Source organism: Eptesicus fuscus, chromosome 13, assembly GCF_027574615.1.
Source record: "Eptesicus fuscus isolate TK198812 chromosome 13, DD_ASM_mEF_20220401, whole genome shotgun sequence".
NCBI classification, from domain to species: domain Eukaryota; kingdom Metazoa; phylum Chordata; class Mammalia; order Chiroptera; family Vespertilionidae; genus Eptesicus; species Eptesicus fuscus.
The window spans coordinates 76,908,861-76,925,788 of NC_072485.1; the positions used below are offsets into that span (position 1 = coordinate 76,908,861).

Here is a 16,928-nt window from a genome sequence, read left to right on the forward strand (position 1 = left end):
AGAGGCGCAGGGCGGGCAATGGCCACCTAACATCACGGGGAGGCCCTGAAGGTGCTGAGGGTCTGGCTGTGCCTAAGCGGACCCGGGGAGGGCGGGAAGAGAAGGCAGATCATGGCGCCTTCAGGGCCACGGTTCCTGAAGGATGCTGGGTAAGCAGGCACAGCCTCCACCTGCCAACCATAGGACCTGTCGGTACTCTGCATTCTCAGCCAGTCGGGGAGCAGAGTCCCCGGCCTCCTCCCCGTTCCCGGTCGGGTGGCTTCTGCCTAGTCCTCCCCCTCTGTCCTCACCACCTCCCTGTCTGGCATCCCCACACCCCCCACCCGGTCCTGGCCCAGGCCGGACATCAGTCTGCTCCCGGCCCGGCGGTACTCACGGGATGCCGATCTCGAACAGGTTGTTCTGGATGAGCTGCTTGCCCAGCATGATGATGCTGAGCTGGATGCACAGCTCCATCAGGCAGCCGCCCGGGGCGCACTGCAGGTAGAGGGAGGGCGCGTGAGATCCCACCCACCCCGAGGGCCCGGGAGAGAGGACCAGCCCTCAGGGAGGGGAGCTCGGCCCTCGTGGGGTGGGCTGAATGGTGTCCTCCACAAAGCTAGGTCACGTCCTAATCCCAGAACCTCAGGAGGGGACCTTATTTAGAAATAGGGTCTTTGCCGACGTGACCAAGTTAGAATGAGGTCACACGGAGCACCGTGGGCTCCCGTCCAATGACTGATGTCCTTACAAGAAGAGAACACGGACCCACAGAGAAGGCGAGTGAAGCCAGAGGTCGGCAGAGGTCGGAGTGTTGTGTCTATCTGCCAGGGAGCGCCCAGGACTGCCCGTGGCCACAGAAGCCGGGAGAGGCCGGGGAGAGCCCCTCTCCTTTGGAAGGAGGGCAGCCTGCTGACACCTTGGTTTTGGACAGCTGGCCTCCAGAACTGTGAGGGAATCAATTTGTTTGTTTGCTTTTTAAACATTTTAAATGATTTCAGAGAGGAAAGGAGAGGGAGATAAACATCAATGATGAGAGAGGATCATTGATTGCCTGCCTCCTGCACAACCCCTACTGGGGATCGAGCCCACAACCGGGGCATATGCCCTGACCGGGAATCAAACTGTGACCTCCTGGTTCATAGATCGATGTTCAAACACCGAGCCACACCGGCCGGGCAATTTCTGTTGTTTTGAGTCTCCCATCTGCGGTATTTTGTTCGGCCCCCAGGAAGCTAGTGCGCCTGGCCTGCAGGCCGTCGGGCTGGGACCAGGCTCAGGGAGGGAGTGCATGACCAGGATGGGCAGCGCCGGGGCTGATCTCGGGCTTCCCCTCCTCCCCCAAGGCCAGCGCCTTGTCCCTCACACTGGCTGCCTGTCCACAGACCCTGCACGGCCACGGCTACGGCAGGCTGGGGTCCCCGCAGTTGGGAAGCCACATGGTGAGACAGCCAGCCACCTAATGCCCCTGTCCTTAGGGGGCTTGTGTGGCCTTAGGCTGGGGGCCGGTATGATGGTTGAGAAACTTAAACTCATCTGAACAAAGAGAACTCAGGACACCCTGGAAGACCCCCTGAGTACAGAGGACTCCTCTTTGAGTCCCTAGCAAACCTTTTTATATTCTTACCCAAAAGTTTATCTTGCAGAGCCATCATTTCATTAAAAAAAAAAAAAAAAAAGATGATGGCCTTTGCTTTATTCTATTCTACAAAGGCCCGTCACCAACTTCTCCAAACACGGAGGAATTTGTCAGGGCACCGTCTATGTGAAGGGCACGTCAGAGGAAAGCCCTGGCTGGGCCTTTTGCGGACATCTGTTCCTGTGGGTGAGGCCTGTGTCGGGATGTTCGGAGGCTGGCACTCCAGGGGTTGAACCTCTAGGCTGTGCCCTGGGCAGCCAGATCGCCCTGTACCTGATGTCCACCCCCATCTTCCCTTCCACAGGGTCTTCATCAGGAAGACACTCCCCCTTATTTTCCGATAAGTGGAATTATTCTGGGGGTTGGAAATGCTGACCTGGTCCCCTGAGACCTGAGCAACCAATAGGCTCAGAAGCCCCAGCTTGGTCTGGGGCCGGGACTCAGCGGCAGAGGACAGCGGGCGCCCTGACCAGACCGGCGGTGGCCCCAGGTCACCAGCATTGTGTTTGGGGGGAAGAGAAGTGGGCGTTTCAATGTTAAAGGTAGCCGAGTTCAGTTTTCCTCTCATCTTAACCAAAGAAGAAAAGATTCTCGGTCTAATAGGAAAAGGGAAAAAATCGGTGTCATTGCTGGGTTTCCCTGACTATGAAGAGATGCCCCTTTTAGGGTAATCCTGTACGGACACACCTAAGATTATCAGAGCCCGGCCACCCCCCGGGAGAGGGGCTCCCACGGGAAGGAAGGAGACTGCCCCCGATAAGGAATCGGCCGGGTGCTGAGTGGACAAAGTGGAGATGTGATCGGGGGCACGGGAGGCTTGCGAGTGCATTACCTCTTCCATGCGGAAGGACTGGAAGATGTACACGTAGTCGCCGGGGCGCCCCACGAACCTGTAACGGTTGGGAGGCCGTTAGAGAGCAGAGACCCAGCTTGGGGGACCCCCAGGGGAGGGGCGAGCTGAGAGTCCCGAAGGCATAGCCTGGAGTGTATTACATAGGCCTCTCCCTGCCTGTTCCATTGGCTAAAAAATGACCGGGGGATTTTCTGTTGGTCCAGTGTTCCTGTGATTCCCAAACCCACATGGGGTGAGAAACGTAACAGGAAACCTAGTGGCTGAGGGGAGAGCTCAGGGGGGGTCTAAGCCAAGCTGTCACCCACGATGACAGGGCCACGGAACCCCAGGGACCTTGGAGGCTGGGGTGTGGTGGTCCCTGAGGCTGCCTCTCAGCTTCCTGTGGGATGCGAGGGCTGGGGGCCTGCTCCATTGTCACGGATGCTCTCAGGGGGCCTGGACCCCTTGGCTGGGCTCTGGGACCCCAGGGTGGGAGGACCCCGAGGGTCTTGTAAATTACAGGATGCTGAGGAGGAGCCTTTGGGAGGGGTTCTGGGATCAGACCTGCCAGCCCCAGCAGGAGGGGTGGTAGGGAGTCTGGTGGAGGGGGTCACAGGCCAGGATGGCTCCAGAGGGTCCAGACACGGGCTCACCCTGTCACCAGCCTGGAACGTGGAGCTTGTCATCATTGACACTTCTCACACCTTCTCCCAGGGCCCTCGCCCCGAGTCATCTTGACCCACTGTGGAGGCACCTGGTGCTCACTGCCTGGGGTCCTTATTATCTGGGGTCCCCACTGCCCAGGGTTCCTGCTGCCTGGGGTCCCTAATATTCAGGGACCCCACTGCCCAGGGTCCCTGCTGCCTGGCACCCCCATAGTCACTCGGCGGCAGTGAGAACCATCCTGACTGCTCTGTCCTGGGCCATGATGCCCCCCGCCTATGGACACAGGGAGGGGAGCCTCCCACGGGCCTGGCAGCAGTGAGTGGGGGGAAGGCAGCGAGTTTCAGTGGCTGAGGAGGTCCCTACCGGCCTTTGAAGAAAGCCACGTAAAAGATGGGGGTGTAGGAGTTGACGAATTTCAGCAGGAAAGCCTTGAAGATCAGCCTCTCCTCGAAGCTCTTCTCCGTCTTGGGGACCTCTGGAGGGAGGGAGACGCAGGCCGCTGAGTGGCCGGCTGACCGCTCCACGCGGCTCTCAGGGGACGGGACCCAGAGGAGGGAAGGGACCCGCCCGAGGCCCCAGGGCAGGAGGGGCTGCCTGGCTCCAGGGCCGGCCGGGCCGCGTCCCGGACACGGGTGCTCACCGATCTTGGTGAGCCACCGGGCTACGCAGCCGTAGACCTCGTCCAGCAGGATGATGACCACCAGGTTGATGATGACCGCGGTGGCCGTGACCGTGACCCGGATGTTGGACCGCACGGCGGGGGAGGAGTTCATGGCTAAGGCGGCGGCTGTGGAGATTCTGTAGATGATGACTCCAAGGACGATGGCGAAGGTGACCGCGATCTGCAGAGGAGGAGGGACGCCTCGGCTGGGCCACCTGGGTCTCCCCGACCACCCCCTGTGCTCCCCAGCCAGCCCTCGCCCCACCCTCAGCTTCCTGTCACCCGCATACGCCAGGGGCTCGGTGGCATTAACTCCACAGACACGAACAAGGGACTGGTTTCTGTTTTCCAGAAGAGACTGAGGATCAGATCAGGGTCAGATCAGAGCGGTCTGCCGCCAGGCCAGGTCACCCAGCACACAAGTGGGGTGCACCAGGCTGACCACCGGGTGGGGGCTCCTCCCCCCAACCTGGCGATGAGCAGAAGTAGAGACACGCTCTCAGGTGGAGCGATGTTTAAAGGAGGCGGGTGGCGTGTGGGGTGGACAGTCCGATGGGGTCCCTTCTCTCAACCTCCCTGGGGTCACCAACACCCTCTGGCTTGTCCCCAAGAGCGAGCCCCTCCTCTTGCCACACCCCACTGTTGGACTGGGACGTCCCACACAACGCGGGCTGGAGGTTGCCTGGGAGACGGGGGGGGGCGGGCAGCTGGCTGGGATGACAAGGCTGTTCCGTGTGGCACTGTCTGTCTGTCTGTCTGGGTTCCGTTTCCTTTTCCTCAAAGACCCTAACTCAGCCGGGGAGACCCTGTCCTGCCCCAGGGGTGAGGCCACCTGCGAATCCTAGCCCGGAGGACACACTGCGGGGGCAGGCTCCATGCTCTTCCCACTCCCTCCTGGGTGTCCGCATCCTCACACCTTTACTCCCATTAGGGTGCGGAGGGTGGGCCCCGGCTCTGCGGGAGGGTGCCGAGAGGCTCCTGGGACAGTCCCGGGGGCCTGGGGGTGCGCTGTGCGCCTGCAGCTTGGTTCACCCCTCGGGACACCGCAGCCATCGGAAGTCTCCTGGCAAAGCTCTTATTTTGAACTCTGGGCCAGTGACTTTGCTTCTGCTGGTGACTAAAGGCTGACCACACCCTGCCCAAGAAATGTCCGCGGCCACACCACACCCTGATGAAGGGGTGGCCCCATTTTGAGGTGTGGGTACCGCTCCTTGCCGGCTCTGGGAACAAGGGCTTTCCTCGGAAATCCCTGGCTCCTGCCAAGGGGCCCCTCCCAGGGGAAGGCACCGCCCTGGCCCTGGAGATGGCCCTCGTGCCAGCGTGTGGAGGGGCGGGCAGGCAGGCGGCCGGGCCTGCAGGGTGACTCAGCAAGGCCCCCCCCTTTCCCAGCCAGAGGGCTGGCACGTCCCCATGACAGGCAAGCCCCATGCAGCCTCCTTTCTGGGTGCAGTTCCCCCTGGAAGGAAAGGGCCGCTCGGGCCTGGGGCTGGCTGGTGTGGCCACTCCGGGGTCTCTACACCAGCAACACGGGGCACATCGTAGGTGCTCAACCAAAATCTGTTCCGTGAATGGAGCTCCCGTGGGCGGGACAAAACTTACTGAGTCATTTGACGGGGTGGCCAGGACATCAAGGGCCAGCTCCTTCCCTGCCCACTAGCCTGCCTTTGCTGGGAGTGATAGTGTGCCCCGTTTCCCTGCAGACAGGGGGGCCCACGGGAAAGGGTCTGACCAGTGAGATGCAAGCTGAGGTTGTGGTAGGTCTCTGGAAAGCACCTTCAAAGAGGGGTTGCCTCCACGGGCATGGTCTCCTTCCCCTTGGCCCTGACCCTCCCTCCCGCCTGGAGAGTGGAGGTGATGCCGGGGCTGGAGCAGGAGGCACAGGATGGGTGAGAGGAAGGTCAGAGAGGTCCGTGTCTGGCGGCATTGTGGAGCTGCCAGGCTAGCCCTGCACAGCCCACCTCCTCATTTTTGGTTACGAGGCGCTTAAACGCCCTGCAAGACCATCCAGGAAGTGACATGTAGCCAAGGCCTCCTTGCTGCTGTGCAGAAGGGCCCAGCCAGCCCCCCCACTCACTTCCTGTCGCCCCTCGCTGGTCCTTCTGCAAGGACACTGCCGCTTCTCTGCCAGGTGCCTCAGTCTCCTGCTTCCGCATCCCGTCCCCTGTGACGTGAGCCCCAGGGAGGCTCTGGGTAGGGACCACATCATCCTTAGGTGCCCCCCAGAACTAAGCCCAATGTTTGCCCAGAGGGGACACTCACATGCCTTTGGGGCGTGTGCCCCAGGGCCCTGAAGCCCAGACCGGCCCGCTCAGAGTCATCTGGATGGCACAACAGCCCCCCAAGCCCCATCGAGTTGGCTCCGGGGATTTCTTTCCATTAGCTGAGATCCCCCTTTAGCATGTGTAAGAGCACGAGGGGAAACTGAGTCCTCACTTGGCCCTGCCCTTATCCCAGCCTGGAAAACCAAGATAAGCCTCTGGCTCCAAGTTCATATGGAACAGTGGGCTCCTGGGGCAGACGGCCCTCGTGGCCTGTGGCCCTGTCTCCTGCTGGCTGGCGGCCTGGGGAGAGGGACCGGACCTCCAGGCCTCAGTTTCCTCACCAGCTGCAGGGGTGGTCTCAGGACAGGCAGGTGGTGAGGCCTGAAGGAGATGATCCCTGTTAGGTGCTCCGGCCAGCTGGGCTCAGGCTCAGCCCTCAAACCCGGGGCCCCTGGGAGCCAGGTCACAGGGTGGGGGCTGGACAAGGGGACAGCCGTTCCTTCAGTGACCATAGGTGGCCCTGACCTCGTGGGGAAGAATGAAAGCCTGGCCGGCCGGGGGAGCCCCATCAGCGTGGGGTGGGGGGAAACCCCCTCGGAGAGCTCAGGTGTGGCCGAGTCATTCGAGTCGGCCGGGCCCACCAGCCCGTCACAGCCCCCCAGTCACCTGAGTTGTATCACCCGGACTTCTGTCTGTGCTTATTTAATCTCTTCCTTTAAAAACCTTCCAATTAAAAGGACAAGGAGGTACCACCTCCCACCTGCCAGAATGGCTACCATCATTAGGTCAACAAGCAACAAGTGCTGGGAGGATGTGGAGAAAAGGGAACCCCAGTGCACTGCTGGTGGGGGTGCAGACTGGCGCAGCCACTGTGGAGAACCGTGTGGGGTTTCCTCAAAAAATTAAAAATGGAACTGCCTTTTGACCCAGCAACCCCGCTTCTAACACTACGTCCTAAGAAACCAGAAACACCAATCAGAAAGAATGTATGCACCCCTATGTTCACAGCAGCACAATTTACAATAGCTGAGATCTGGAAACAGCCCACGTGCCCATCAGTAGACGAGTGGATAAAAAAGCTGTGGTACGTTTACCCTTACCCTTTGAGACAGCATGGAGGGACCTGGAGAGCATTATGCTAAGCGAAATAAGCCAGTCAGAGAAAGACAAGCATCACGTGATCTCACTCGTATGTGGAGTCTAATGAACCAAATAAACTGATGAACAAAATAGACCCAGAGACATAGCAGCATGGGACAGGCTGATAAAGCTCAGAGGGAAGGGGAGAAGGCAAGAAACGATTAACCAAAGAACTTATATGCATATATGCATAACCATGGACACAGACAATAGTGGGGTGAAGGCCTGGGGAGAGGGTGGGAGCAGGGTGGAGGGAGTCAGTGGGGTGGGAGGCGGGAAGGGGACATCTGTAATACTTTCAACAATAAAGATAAATTAAAAAAAAATAAAAACCTCAGTTTTGTCTTAAATAGTATCTGCGAAATCTGGGTCTGGGTGTCACAATGAGAGGGAACCTGGGAAATTATCTCACGGACCCCAGGGGACCACTGGGGAACCTCGCTCCTTCCCATTCCAGCGGCACCATCCCAGGAGCATACACCTGCCACAGTGACGGCTGACCCCGGGCTGGGTGTGGGAGACTCCCCCAGCGTCCTCCCGCCTCGGCCTTCCGGAACTTACCATGAAGACGATGGACATCAAGTTGGTGAAGTAGGCGGGGAACCGGTCTCTCCAGGTCAGCTTCACCTTGTCAGTCTGCAACACGGAACAATGCGGGTCACCGTGGGAACCACCCGGGTGGGGAGGCACGCACGCGCACGAGTGTGTGTGTGAGTGCGTGTGTGCACATATGTGCGTGCGCGTGTGTGCGTGAACTTGGACAACAGAAATACTGAGAAACACCTTAAAAAAAAAAACATTTACAGTTTGAGTGGATGCAAACGTCTAGTGTTCAAAGAAACAGCTGGGGTCTCGTGACCTAGGAAATGATGCCACGGAATGATAGGAGGAACGGTCGTTTAAAGTGGGCTTCCTCTGTGTGAGGCAGTAATAGCAACCACAAGCGTGTCAAACACTTTTCTAAGTCAGACCGCCAGACCCTCGCCGGGGAGAAGCGTATTGGACCCATTTCATTGGCTGAAGGTCTCACGTCTAAGGCGAGCCGGTCTTAGGTGCATTGCCCTCCGCCGCCCAGACCATAATAGTTATTTTCCTTTGCAGAGCAAGTCGAAACAAGCAGCCCACACGGCACGTTCCAATGCTGTTTGCCACGTAGCAGCAGCGGACCGCGGCGACACGCGGCGACAGGCGCCTGGAGGCTCTCTGGGCCGGGAGGAGCCCTGCGTAGAAGCCTGTCACCAACCTGGGATGTTTCAAGACTCGGGGTGGGCTTTTCCATGGGAAACGCACGTGTTCGCACAAGGAGTGCTGCCGAGGACACGACCCAGGAGGCCCGCGTTCGGGGACGGGCGACATGCGTGTTAATGAGAAGACGAGACCGCTGGCAGGCAGTGGTGACAAGCACAGTTCACAAGGCCCCCCGCACCCCCAACCCCCCACAGCCATAGCCATGCAGTGACACCTCCACACACGTCACAGCTCACCACAGGGTGCGGCAGGAAGGCGAAGAAGCACGAAGGTGAGTGTTAAAAAAAAGACAAAAACCGACACAGAAGTCAGAGTTGGCTGAGGAGGACGCAATGGACTTAGATCGTCGCAAACAGTCACGACTCGCATCGCCCCGACACAGACAAGTACCAATTTCACCCCCGCCATGGCTGTCTTAACCCTCTGCTTCCATTTGTTTGTTGAATCTTCTTGCCTTTTCCGGCGCTTCTAAGGGGAGGTGGGAGGGAACAAGAGAGCACCACGGGGTGAGGTGTGACCTTGGCCCAGGCCCCCGTCGCCCCCGTGGTGTGCTTGCCACCCAGGCTGGTCCAGGTTCTGGGTGTTGCAAACCAGCAGGAGCTGGCAGGGACCCTGACCTAACAGCAAGGCTGAGGCCCGGGGGGAGGGGAGCGGCAGACCAGCCTCAGACTGAGACCCCAGCACAGAAGCCCGCGGGGTTCACAAACCGGCTGCTGCGATTTACAGGGTTCGCTTATGCAGAGACGCCGAGCGTGCGGAGCATCCGACGCCAACATAAAGGAGGCCGCGCCCAGAGTTGTAAGACCAATAAAGGGGTGGATTGTGCTTTCCGAAGTGAATCTGGTGCCTCAGCTGGGGGGAACTAAAACCATAAAGGAGCCGCTGGGAGCCAATGAAATGGAGGAGAAAATAAAGGGTGTGGCCCACCAGGGGCACACAGGGCTTGGGGTCCCCCAACAGCCTGCAGAAATCACCCCATACCTTGTTCTCATGTGATCTGAGATCTCTGATCAAAGCCCAGAGGGGGAGTGACTGGGGGTCTGAGGGGCACACCCACTGTTGGGGTTGGTCAAGTCCCTCGATTTACATGGACATGACATGTGCCACAAAGCCCTTTCCCTTTAGGTGGGCATGCAGCACCCATCCCTGCTCACGCTCAGAGGTGCCACCATGAAGCCGTGGCATGGACTGTCCTGGGATGCCGCACTGAGCACGCTGGCATCCACGCCTCTCCCTTCAGGAGGGGAGGCCGAGGCCCAGGAGGGGTAAAGGAGCCACTCAAGGCCACAGGTCGCTGCTCAGAAGGCACCGTGCATGGGGTGTCACACCTTCGGATCGGTTAAACTGAAGACAATCTCCTGATTTGGGGTGATGGCTCATGCTTTTGTGGCTATATTTTTTGCACCCCGAGTCCCGCTCACACTCTAAGAGTGTGTTTAAAGAGTGCACCCTCTTTGTGACTACAAGAGGACTAAGCTGGATTCTGCTGTCATGGAAACGGGCCCGAGAGGGGGCTTTGGTGCACCCACTTTACCCCTAGATGGGATGTTGGCGATTGCGACCCCCGGCCACCCGGAACCAGAAAACTCTGTCCATGTGACACAGCGACCAGGAAAGACTGGGGGACGGTCCTGATCAGCCCCGGAGGCTGAGCGTGCAAAGGGGACAGCAGACACTGGAGCTGGGACGAGCATCCGTCCACTGTCCCCGTCCCACAGGCATGATGCGAAGGTCCCCAGCCTCGGTCAGGTGCTGACAAGGGCCCAGGGCTCTGCGCGGTCCCGGCCATGTACAAACACCTCCATCGCAAAACAGCCAAGCTCTCTGGAGGCTTGTGCGTGTTCAGGCTGCACACGTAAGACTGCCAGCTCGAATGACGGGATTGGGGAGGAAGAAAGGCATTTATTATAAGAAGATGATGGCCTCAAGGACATCCCCAAAACACCGCCTCTCTCTCTCATCCTCGTTGTCTGTGAGTGGAACAAGGAACTGGCCATTTGCTCAGGGACGCTGGTTGAGCAACCCCCTCCATTTCATCCTTCAACACAGACCACAATGAGGTGGACACAATGGATGTCAAGTGGACTGCGAAAAAGCTGCAAAGCTACCTGGTCCTTGGTGTTAAAATGCTGGCTGAAGTTTGAGGTCACGCTCAGGATAGATCAAGAAGATAGAGCTATAGCAGGTTGGACAAACTACAGCCTATAGCCAAATCTGGCCCCCCCCCACTTGTTTTTATAAATAAAGTTTTATTGGAACAAATGGGCCAGGCCCATTTGTTTACCTGCTGTCTATGGCTGCTTTCAAGCCATAGTGGCAGAATTGAGTAGTTGTGACAGAGGCCTGCAGAGCCCAAATATTTCTGTCTAGCGGGCCAGCTTGTGATTTACACTGTTGAACATACAGAGCGTTCTGAGCCCTCGTCTACACTGTTGATGAACACACCATGTTTTACTGCTGGGAAAGCCAGAAGCAGTGGCCACCGTACCTCTTTGTTCTTGGATTCTTTCCTAAGTGACTTCTCCAAAACTCGAGCTTCGTACTCAGCTCTGGGATGGTCCTGTGGAAGAAACCAAGTTGGCCGTGTGAACTGTGAGTCTGAGGTCCTCACCTCGAGCGCGCATGCCAAATTCAGTCCACCCATTCCCCCTGGGCACCCTTTGGGGCCAATTCATAGCCGGCTGTTTTGTCCCATTTCCAATTCAGAACTCGCCAATGTGCCGTCTGTCCGGGATCTAACCCGTGTTGGGAACCCAGCCCGTTGGGAAGGCCACGGAACCTGGCTCTGGGTGCTGCTGGCAGCGAGTCTGTGCCCGGGGGCCCCCTTCGGAACACCCGGCTGTGAATTGGCCCCGAGAACATCTACCAGGGGCAGGAGAGACGCAGTAAGATCCAGCAAGCGCGGGCAGACCAGAGGCGCCAGGCCTCGGGGGCGCCCAGAGCAGGACAGCGAAGGGCACTGGAACGGAAGAACGGGGTTAAGAGAGACCCGAAGGCGGGGAGAAGCGGAGACCCCGCCGGCGGTGGAGGAGCTGCGGGAGGCCTGATGGTAGAAAGAGACAGGTGAGGCGTGAGAAGGTCCCTCTCCCCGGGAGACAGGCTACGGGGAGACAGAGGAGTGACAAAAAGTTCCAAACCTTGACGGCCTCCTTCAGGGAACCAGAAACATAAAAGTGAAAACAAACAGAAAGACTCCGTTACTTGTGCTGTTTTTAAAGAAACAGGCCACGTCCTCTAAACGAAAGACAGTTTTCTTAAGGGCTGGGATGAGGGTGCAGGACACACACGGGTACGCGAGGAGCACTTGGGGGGTCCGGGACGCACTAGCGACCGTTGTTGCTTTAGGGTGACCAGTGCTGTTGCTTTGGCAGCCTGAGTGATTTCGGGACCTCCCAGGCCAGTGCTGGGCTGTGTCGGTCTCAGCTGAGGGGTCCACGGGCTCCTTCTGCTCCCAGGGCCAACGCCGGGAGCTCAGGCTGCATGGAGAGGCTGCCTTTACCCCTCAGATGCACCCCCAAAGGGTCCCTGGTCAGCTATGGGGGTGGGGGTGGGGCTGATGGGGAGACTTACCTTGCGGACCTCATTCAGTCCCCTGGGGCCTCATGCCCAAGGGCTCCGACTGCCACCCCAAAGTCAAGTGCCGGGGGCGGGGGTCAGGTGAAGAGATCATGGGATGGATCCCTGAGGGGCTGAACACACAGGACTGGCCCCCTCCCCAACTTTCCCCAACCACAGGGACATCATGAAAAGGGCATTCTAAATCTTCTTCTAAAATAAGACAAATAAGAAGGCGACTGCCTTTTGTCGTATTCGCATCTTCCTAACTGGAACAGTAACAAGGAAAGAACCTGCCCAGGGGGAGGTCCCATGCCTGGCTCACCCCTGAAGGGCTGCCTGTCGGAGAACGGGATGCACCTGTTTTGGCGTCGCCATGTGTGAGACGGGATAATGGGGCTCCCCGTGGAAGAGGGTTGAGCTCAGAGGCGGCTAGCGGGTGACCGGTCATGGGGCACTTACTGGTGCGGGGCCCTCCCTGCCCTAAGTGCTTCTTATCCACCGAGCGCCCCTCAAACCCCCTAGAGTGAGAACTAGTTCACAATCCGTATTTAAGAAGGGAGGACACTGAGGCACAGAGAGGTTAGGCAACTTGGCCTGGGTCACACAGCAAGGGCAGTGCCGAATCAGGATGGAGGCCAGCCGCCTGGCTCCCGAGGTACGCTGCGCCTCTCCCCGCAGACTCCAGTCCCCTCGGCCACCAGCAGCACGGTGAGCACGGAGCCCGCCCCCCGGCTTCCCTGACTGCAGTAGGTTTGGCTGAAGACGAGCGGGCAGACTCAGTGTCAGGAGGGAGCACGTGTGGGGAAAACAGTGATGCTAAGAAACCCTGGGGGAGAGTTCACGTTCCAGGGAACACGCACGAGAGCTCGCCTTTAAAAGACAAGCTCGGCGTTTTATAAAATTAAGTGGCGACCAGTGTGGCCACACCTCGCAGCTCTGCTCTGTGGGCGGCAGGCGGGGGGACGGCTTTTCCTTGTCTTCCCCACTCCTCCCGCGGGGAATTCCGGCGGGAGCTGCCCATGCGGAGGGCAGCGGCCAGGCTTCTCCGAGGAACCTGGGGAGAGCGTTCTCCGCCGTCCCAGGGGCCCCGGGGCCCTGGCTTGGGAAAGCGGTGATGCGGGCGTCTGGTTTTCCCCCGACTGGGAAAGGCTCGGCTCCCGCTTCTCAGCCACGCCCAATGACTGGCACCGGGGAGCGTGGCTTTGGCACCAGGGCAAAGGCTCACAGCCGCTTTCGGGGACCCGACCTCCTGGGCGGGGGTGATTCCCTCCCAGACTCGCCCGGCCTCCCCCGGATTCGATGAGGTCAGCGTGGTGAGAGCCGTCCCTGACCGCAGTGGTGGGTGGTGCGTCCATGTGAGCATGGAGATCAGAAACACTCGACAGACATCAAACGGTCGCCCTGGCAACCGCGGGTGATTCAAACACCAGGGATGTGAACCGAGAAGCGGGCGGGAGCGGCCTTGCCTGGGCCCCAGGGCCTCGGGCGTCCAGGAGCGTCCCCAGGAGCTAACGGGTGGGGGCAGGGGAGGCCGCAGTGCCCCCCACTCACCTCCTCCTCCTCGAAGCCTGTGAGGTCCCAGCGGTAGTTGAGGCGCATCTGCTTGCGCTTCCAGTGCTCCATGAAGGTGGCGGCTGCAGGCAGGGAGGAAAACCACAAAGTCAGGGCCGAGCAGCCCCGAGACACTGGCTGGCACACATGCCTTCTTTGCTTCTGCACCGTTTGGGGAGGGAGGGTGACATCGTGCTGGGCCAGGAACGTCACGGGAATGAACCCTTTCCGCCCTCCCGCCCACCCTGAGGCAGAGACGGCCACTTTCCCCTTTTACAGATGAAGAAACGGAGGCACATGGAAGTCAGGTCCTGGCCAAGGTTACCCATCCAGCCAGCGAGGGGCCAGCCCAGGCTGGTCCCAGAGCGTTGGCTCTTAACCGCCCCGTTCCATCGATCTCGGGGACCCCCCAGGTCACAGGTGGAGCTCCTGTGGTCAGAAAGCGTGAGGGGAGAGCCACGGCCACGCACTCAAGCTTCAAACCCACGCAGGTGGTCTGGCTGCTGAGCTGCGCTCTTCGGCGCGACCTCCTGCTTCGCATCCCCAACAGACTAAGCATAGGTCAAACGCCGCCTCCTCCGGGGAGCCCCCGATCCTCCTCCTCAGTGTCAGAAGGAAACTAACTCCTCCTGGGGCCTCTCCTGCTCACAGTGTCCACACTGCCCTCCATTACGATCCCCGTCCCATGTCAAGGGGCCCTGCTAGCGTCGGGGGCAGGGGTGGGGCCTTATTCCCCTGGGTCCCCGGCACCCGACACAGACAGGAGCTCAAGGGTGCTCCCTGAATGAGCGAACAGCTTTCATGAGCACACAGCTTGCAACTGGAGAGGCAACTGGCTGCACCCTTTACCCTTAACGCTTCTCCCCAGGAAGGAAGCTCGGGTGCACGCAAAGGTCGAGCGGTCCCGAGTCAGGCCTATAGGAAGGGCTGTCATGTAAAGTATTCATCAACCCCCCCAGGAATCACAGGAGGGAGGTGCTATTCTTATGCACTTGAGGTTTCCAACAACCCCATAAGCTGGGTAGCTCTCCCTGTGTCCCTCCAGCTCAGGGTGACTCAGCCGGGTCACCTGCCCAGGCCACGCCGACCCCGGGGAAGGGGTTTCAGTCCTGCCTCTGCCATTTCATTCAAGCAGGGACCATCGCTCTCCGGCTCCTTGGGGCCGGGCTCAAATCAAATCATTCCCTTTGTTCTGCACGAAACCGACAGGCAGTTAAAACCCATGATTATGCCATCATTTCAGAAAACTGATCCTGGAGAACAGCTAAATGGGGCTCCACGTTGCTGTGTGTGACGCCTAATTTGAGGCTTTGAAATGTCATAAATTCCAGGCAGCAGGGAGCTGAGGTCTCTGGACCCAGAGTGTCAGCCCCGGGGAAGTCGGACCCCTCCGTGGCGTGGAAGCGAGATTAGGACCGCGGGCTGGCAGCCATTCCCCCGGGGGCACAGCCCGCGCCCCTCCCAGCAGGAACAGGTTTGGGGCCGCTGTCTGTCACTGTGTGAGCAGAAACGTTAGAAGCTGGAGGACAGAAAACAAAGGACACTGTGGGCGATGAAGCCGCAGTGGGAGGTGATCTCTGAGGGCAATGAAGAAACACTTGGGCACGGGATTGAGAAACCAGCAGCGGGAGGCCCGGGGACAGAGGGACGGTCCCCCCCGCACCCCATCCTGTGCGGTGCGGCCGCATAGGGCACACACACCTCTCAGCCCAGCGGGCTCTTTCCCGTGGCTTCTGTCTAGATTCCTAATAACCTCCTTTTCTCCTGCAGTCAGTGCTTCATGGGAGTGGGTTGGCTTTTCTGTTATTTCCTCCCAGAATGGGGAAGTGTAGACTGAACTTGCTTTTGACTCTCTGACAGACAGGCCCTCTTGTCTCTTGGGTGGAAGTGGAGCTGGAGGAGGCTGGGTCAGACCGCGAAATAGATTGCCCTTTTCCCTCCTGGGGGAGGAGGGTGGTGGGGGTGGGGGTGGTGGTGCAGATGGAACCATATGTTTTCCCCCCAGGGATGGGCTTTTGGGGAGGGCTGGCCAACACCTTCGAGGGTGTGAAGCAGCACTGCTGTGCGCATAGTAGGTGCTCAATAAAGTTGTGTGAAGGGACGAAGCTGGCGGCAGAGAAGGGGCTGCACCGGATTTACCGGATTTAACCTAAACTTGGTGGTCCTGCCTGGCCAAGCATGAGTGCCCTCACGACCCGCTCTGGGTGAACCTCGGCCCCTCCAGGAGGGCACAGAGCAGGGCTTGGAGCACGCTGGGGTGGAGAGGTGTGATTGGGGCATGGATCTGTCATGTCTGGCATGAGTCTGTTAGCTGTGTGATCTTGGGCAAGTCACTTAACCTCTCTGGGCTTCAGTGTCCTCATGAGAGAATATGAACAGAGCCTCCCTCCGCTGTGCGCTGTGGTGGGGTCACGGAGATAAGCCGTGCAGAGCCTCTGCCAGCGCCTGGCATAGTCAGTCCTCAGCGCAGGCTCTGGAGGGGGAGGCAGGAGTGGTGGGCAGATGAGAAAGCCAGTCCAGCACACATGTGAGCTGGTCCCATCAGGAACGGGCCAGGCGGGTGCTAAGTGTGCTTGGCACCAGAGCTGTGAGTGACACCAGCAGAGGGGGCAGAGCCCAGGGGTGGAGTATTGGAGGGGGTCGGGGGAGCAGACGCTGGGTTCTCGTCTCCCTTTGCCTCTGATTAGTGGGGTCTGCTTGGGAAAGCTGCCTCAGTGTGTCCATCTGTCAAATGGGGTGATGGAGGTAGTACCTCTTACAGCCACGGGGGGAATGATGAACCACCTCCCGTGAGGCGCTCAGAGCAGTGCCAGGCCCAGCGGGGCCCAGCTCACTGAAGCTAGCGTTCCTTTCTGAAGGCGCAGTGAAAGGATTCACAGAGGGCCCCAAGCACAAGGGGAGAGGTCACATTTGGGCTCTAATTTTTAGAGTCTAGGCTGTTTTCACATTTTCACAAAGCAAATGGGCCTGGAACCGGTGAGCCAGCTGGCAGGACATCACAGCTGGCTCCAGGTATGCCCCCAAGGCCATCACAATGATGCGCTCGAGGTTTCCAACAGCCCCATAAGCTGGGTACTAGCACCATCTCCACGGCACCAATGGAGACCTGAGGCCCCCAGCGTGGAGGCCACAGAGCTGGGCACGAAACCTGAGTCTGGCCCGGGAAGGGGCACTATCCTGGTACACGGCCAACCCAGCTGAGTTATCCAATGAGCCCAATGGTTAAGCTGTGGTCTGTGCGGACTGAGCTCGGCCGTGGGGGCGTGCACTGTCACGTGGGCCTTCCAGCTCGGGCAGGGCAACCAGGAGGCCTCAGCCGAGCTTCCTGGGCCCAGGTCAGAGGAGGGGAGTGGGCAGTGAGCTGACCGGTGCTGAGGTCTTGAGGAGGGCCAG

At 59.3% G+C, this 16,928-nt stretch overlaps 1 protein-coding gene across 4 annotated transcripts in view; it reads right to left on the reverse strand.

Moving 5' to 3' along the window:
- ANO1 (anoctamin 1) overlaps positions 1 to 16,928 on the reverse strand; it is a 68,943-nt gene that overhangs the window by 14,058 nt on the left and 37,957 nt on the right. For 2 of the 4 annotated variants that reach the window (XM_054725330.1, XM_054725332.1), the window contains 9 exons: positions 13,536 to 13,618; positions 11,564 to 11,575; positions 10,915 to 10,986; positions 8,817 to 8,894; positions 7,740 to 7,814; positions 3,757 to 3,958; positions 3,480 to 3,591; positions 2,451 to 2,508; positions 377 to 477 (listed from right to left, as the gene is read on the reverse strand). In XM_054725330.1, the coding sequence (XP_054581305.1) occupies positions 377 to 477; positions 2,451 to 2,508; positions 3,480 to 3,591; positions 3,757 to 3,958; positions 7,740 to 7,814; positions 8,817 to 8,894; positions 10,915 to 10,986; positions 11,564 to 11,575; positions 13,536 to 13,618 (793 nt within the window). The remainder of the gene's footprint in view (positions 1 to 376; positions 478 to 2,450; positions 2,509 to 3,479; positions 3,592 to 3,756; positions 3,959 to 7,739; positions 7,815 to 8,816; positions 8,895 to 10,914; positions 10,987 to 11,563; positions 11,576 to 13,535; positions 13,619 to 16,928) is intronic. The other 2 variants (XM_054725333.1, XM_054725331.1) reach the window with 1 other exon arrangement.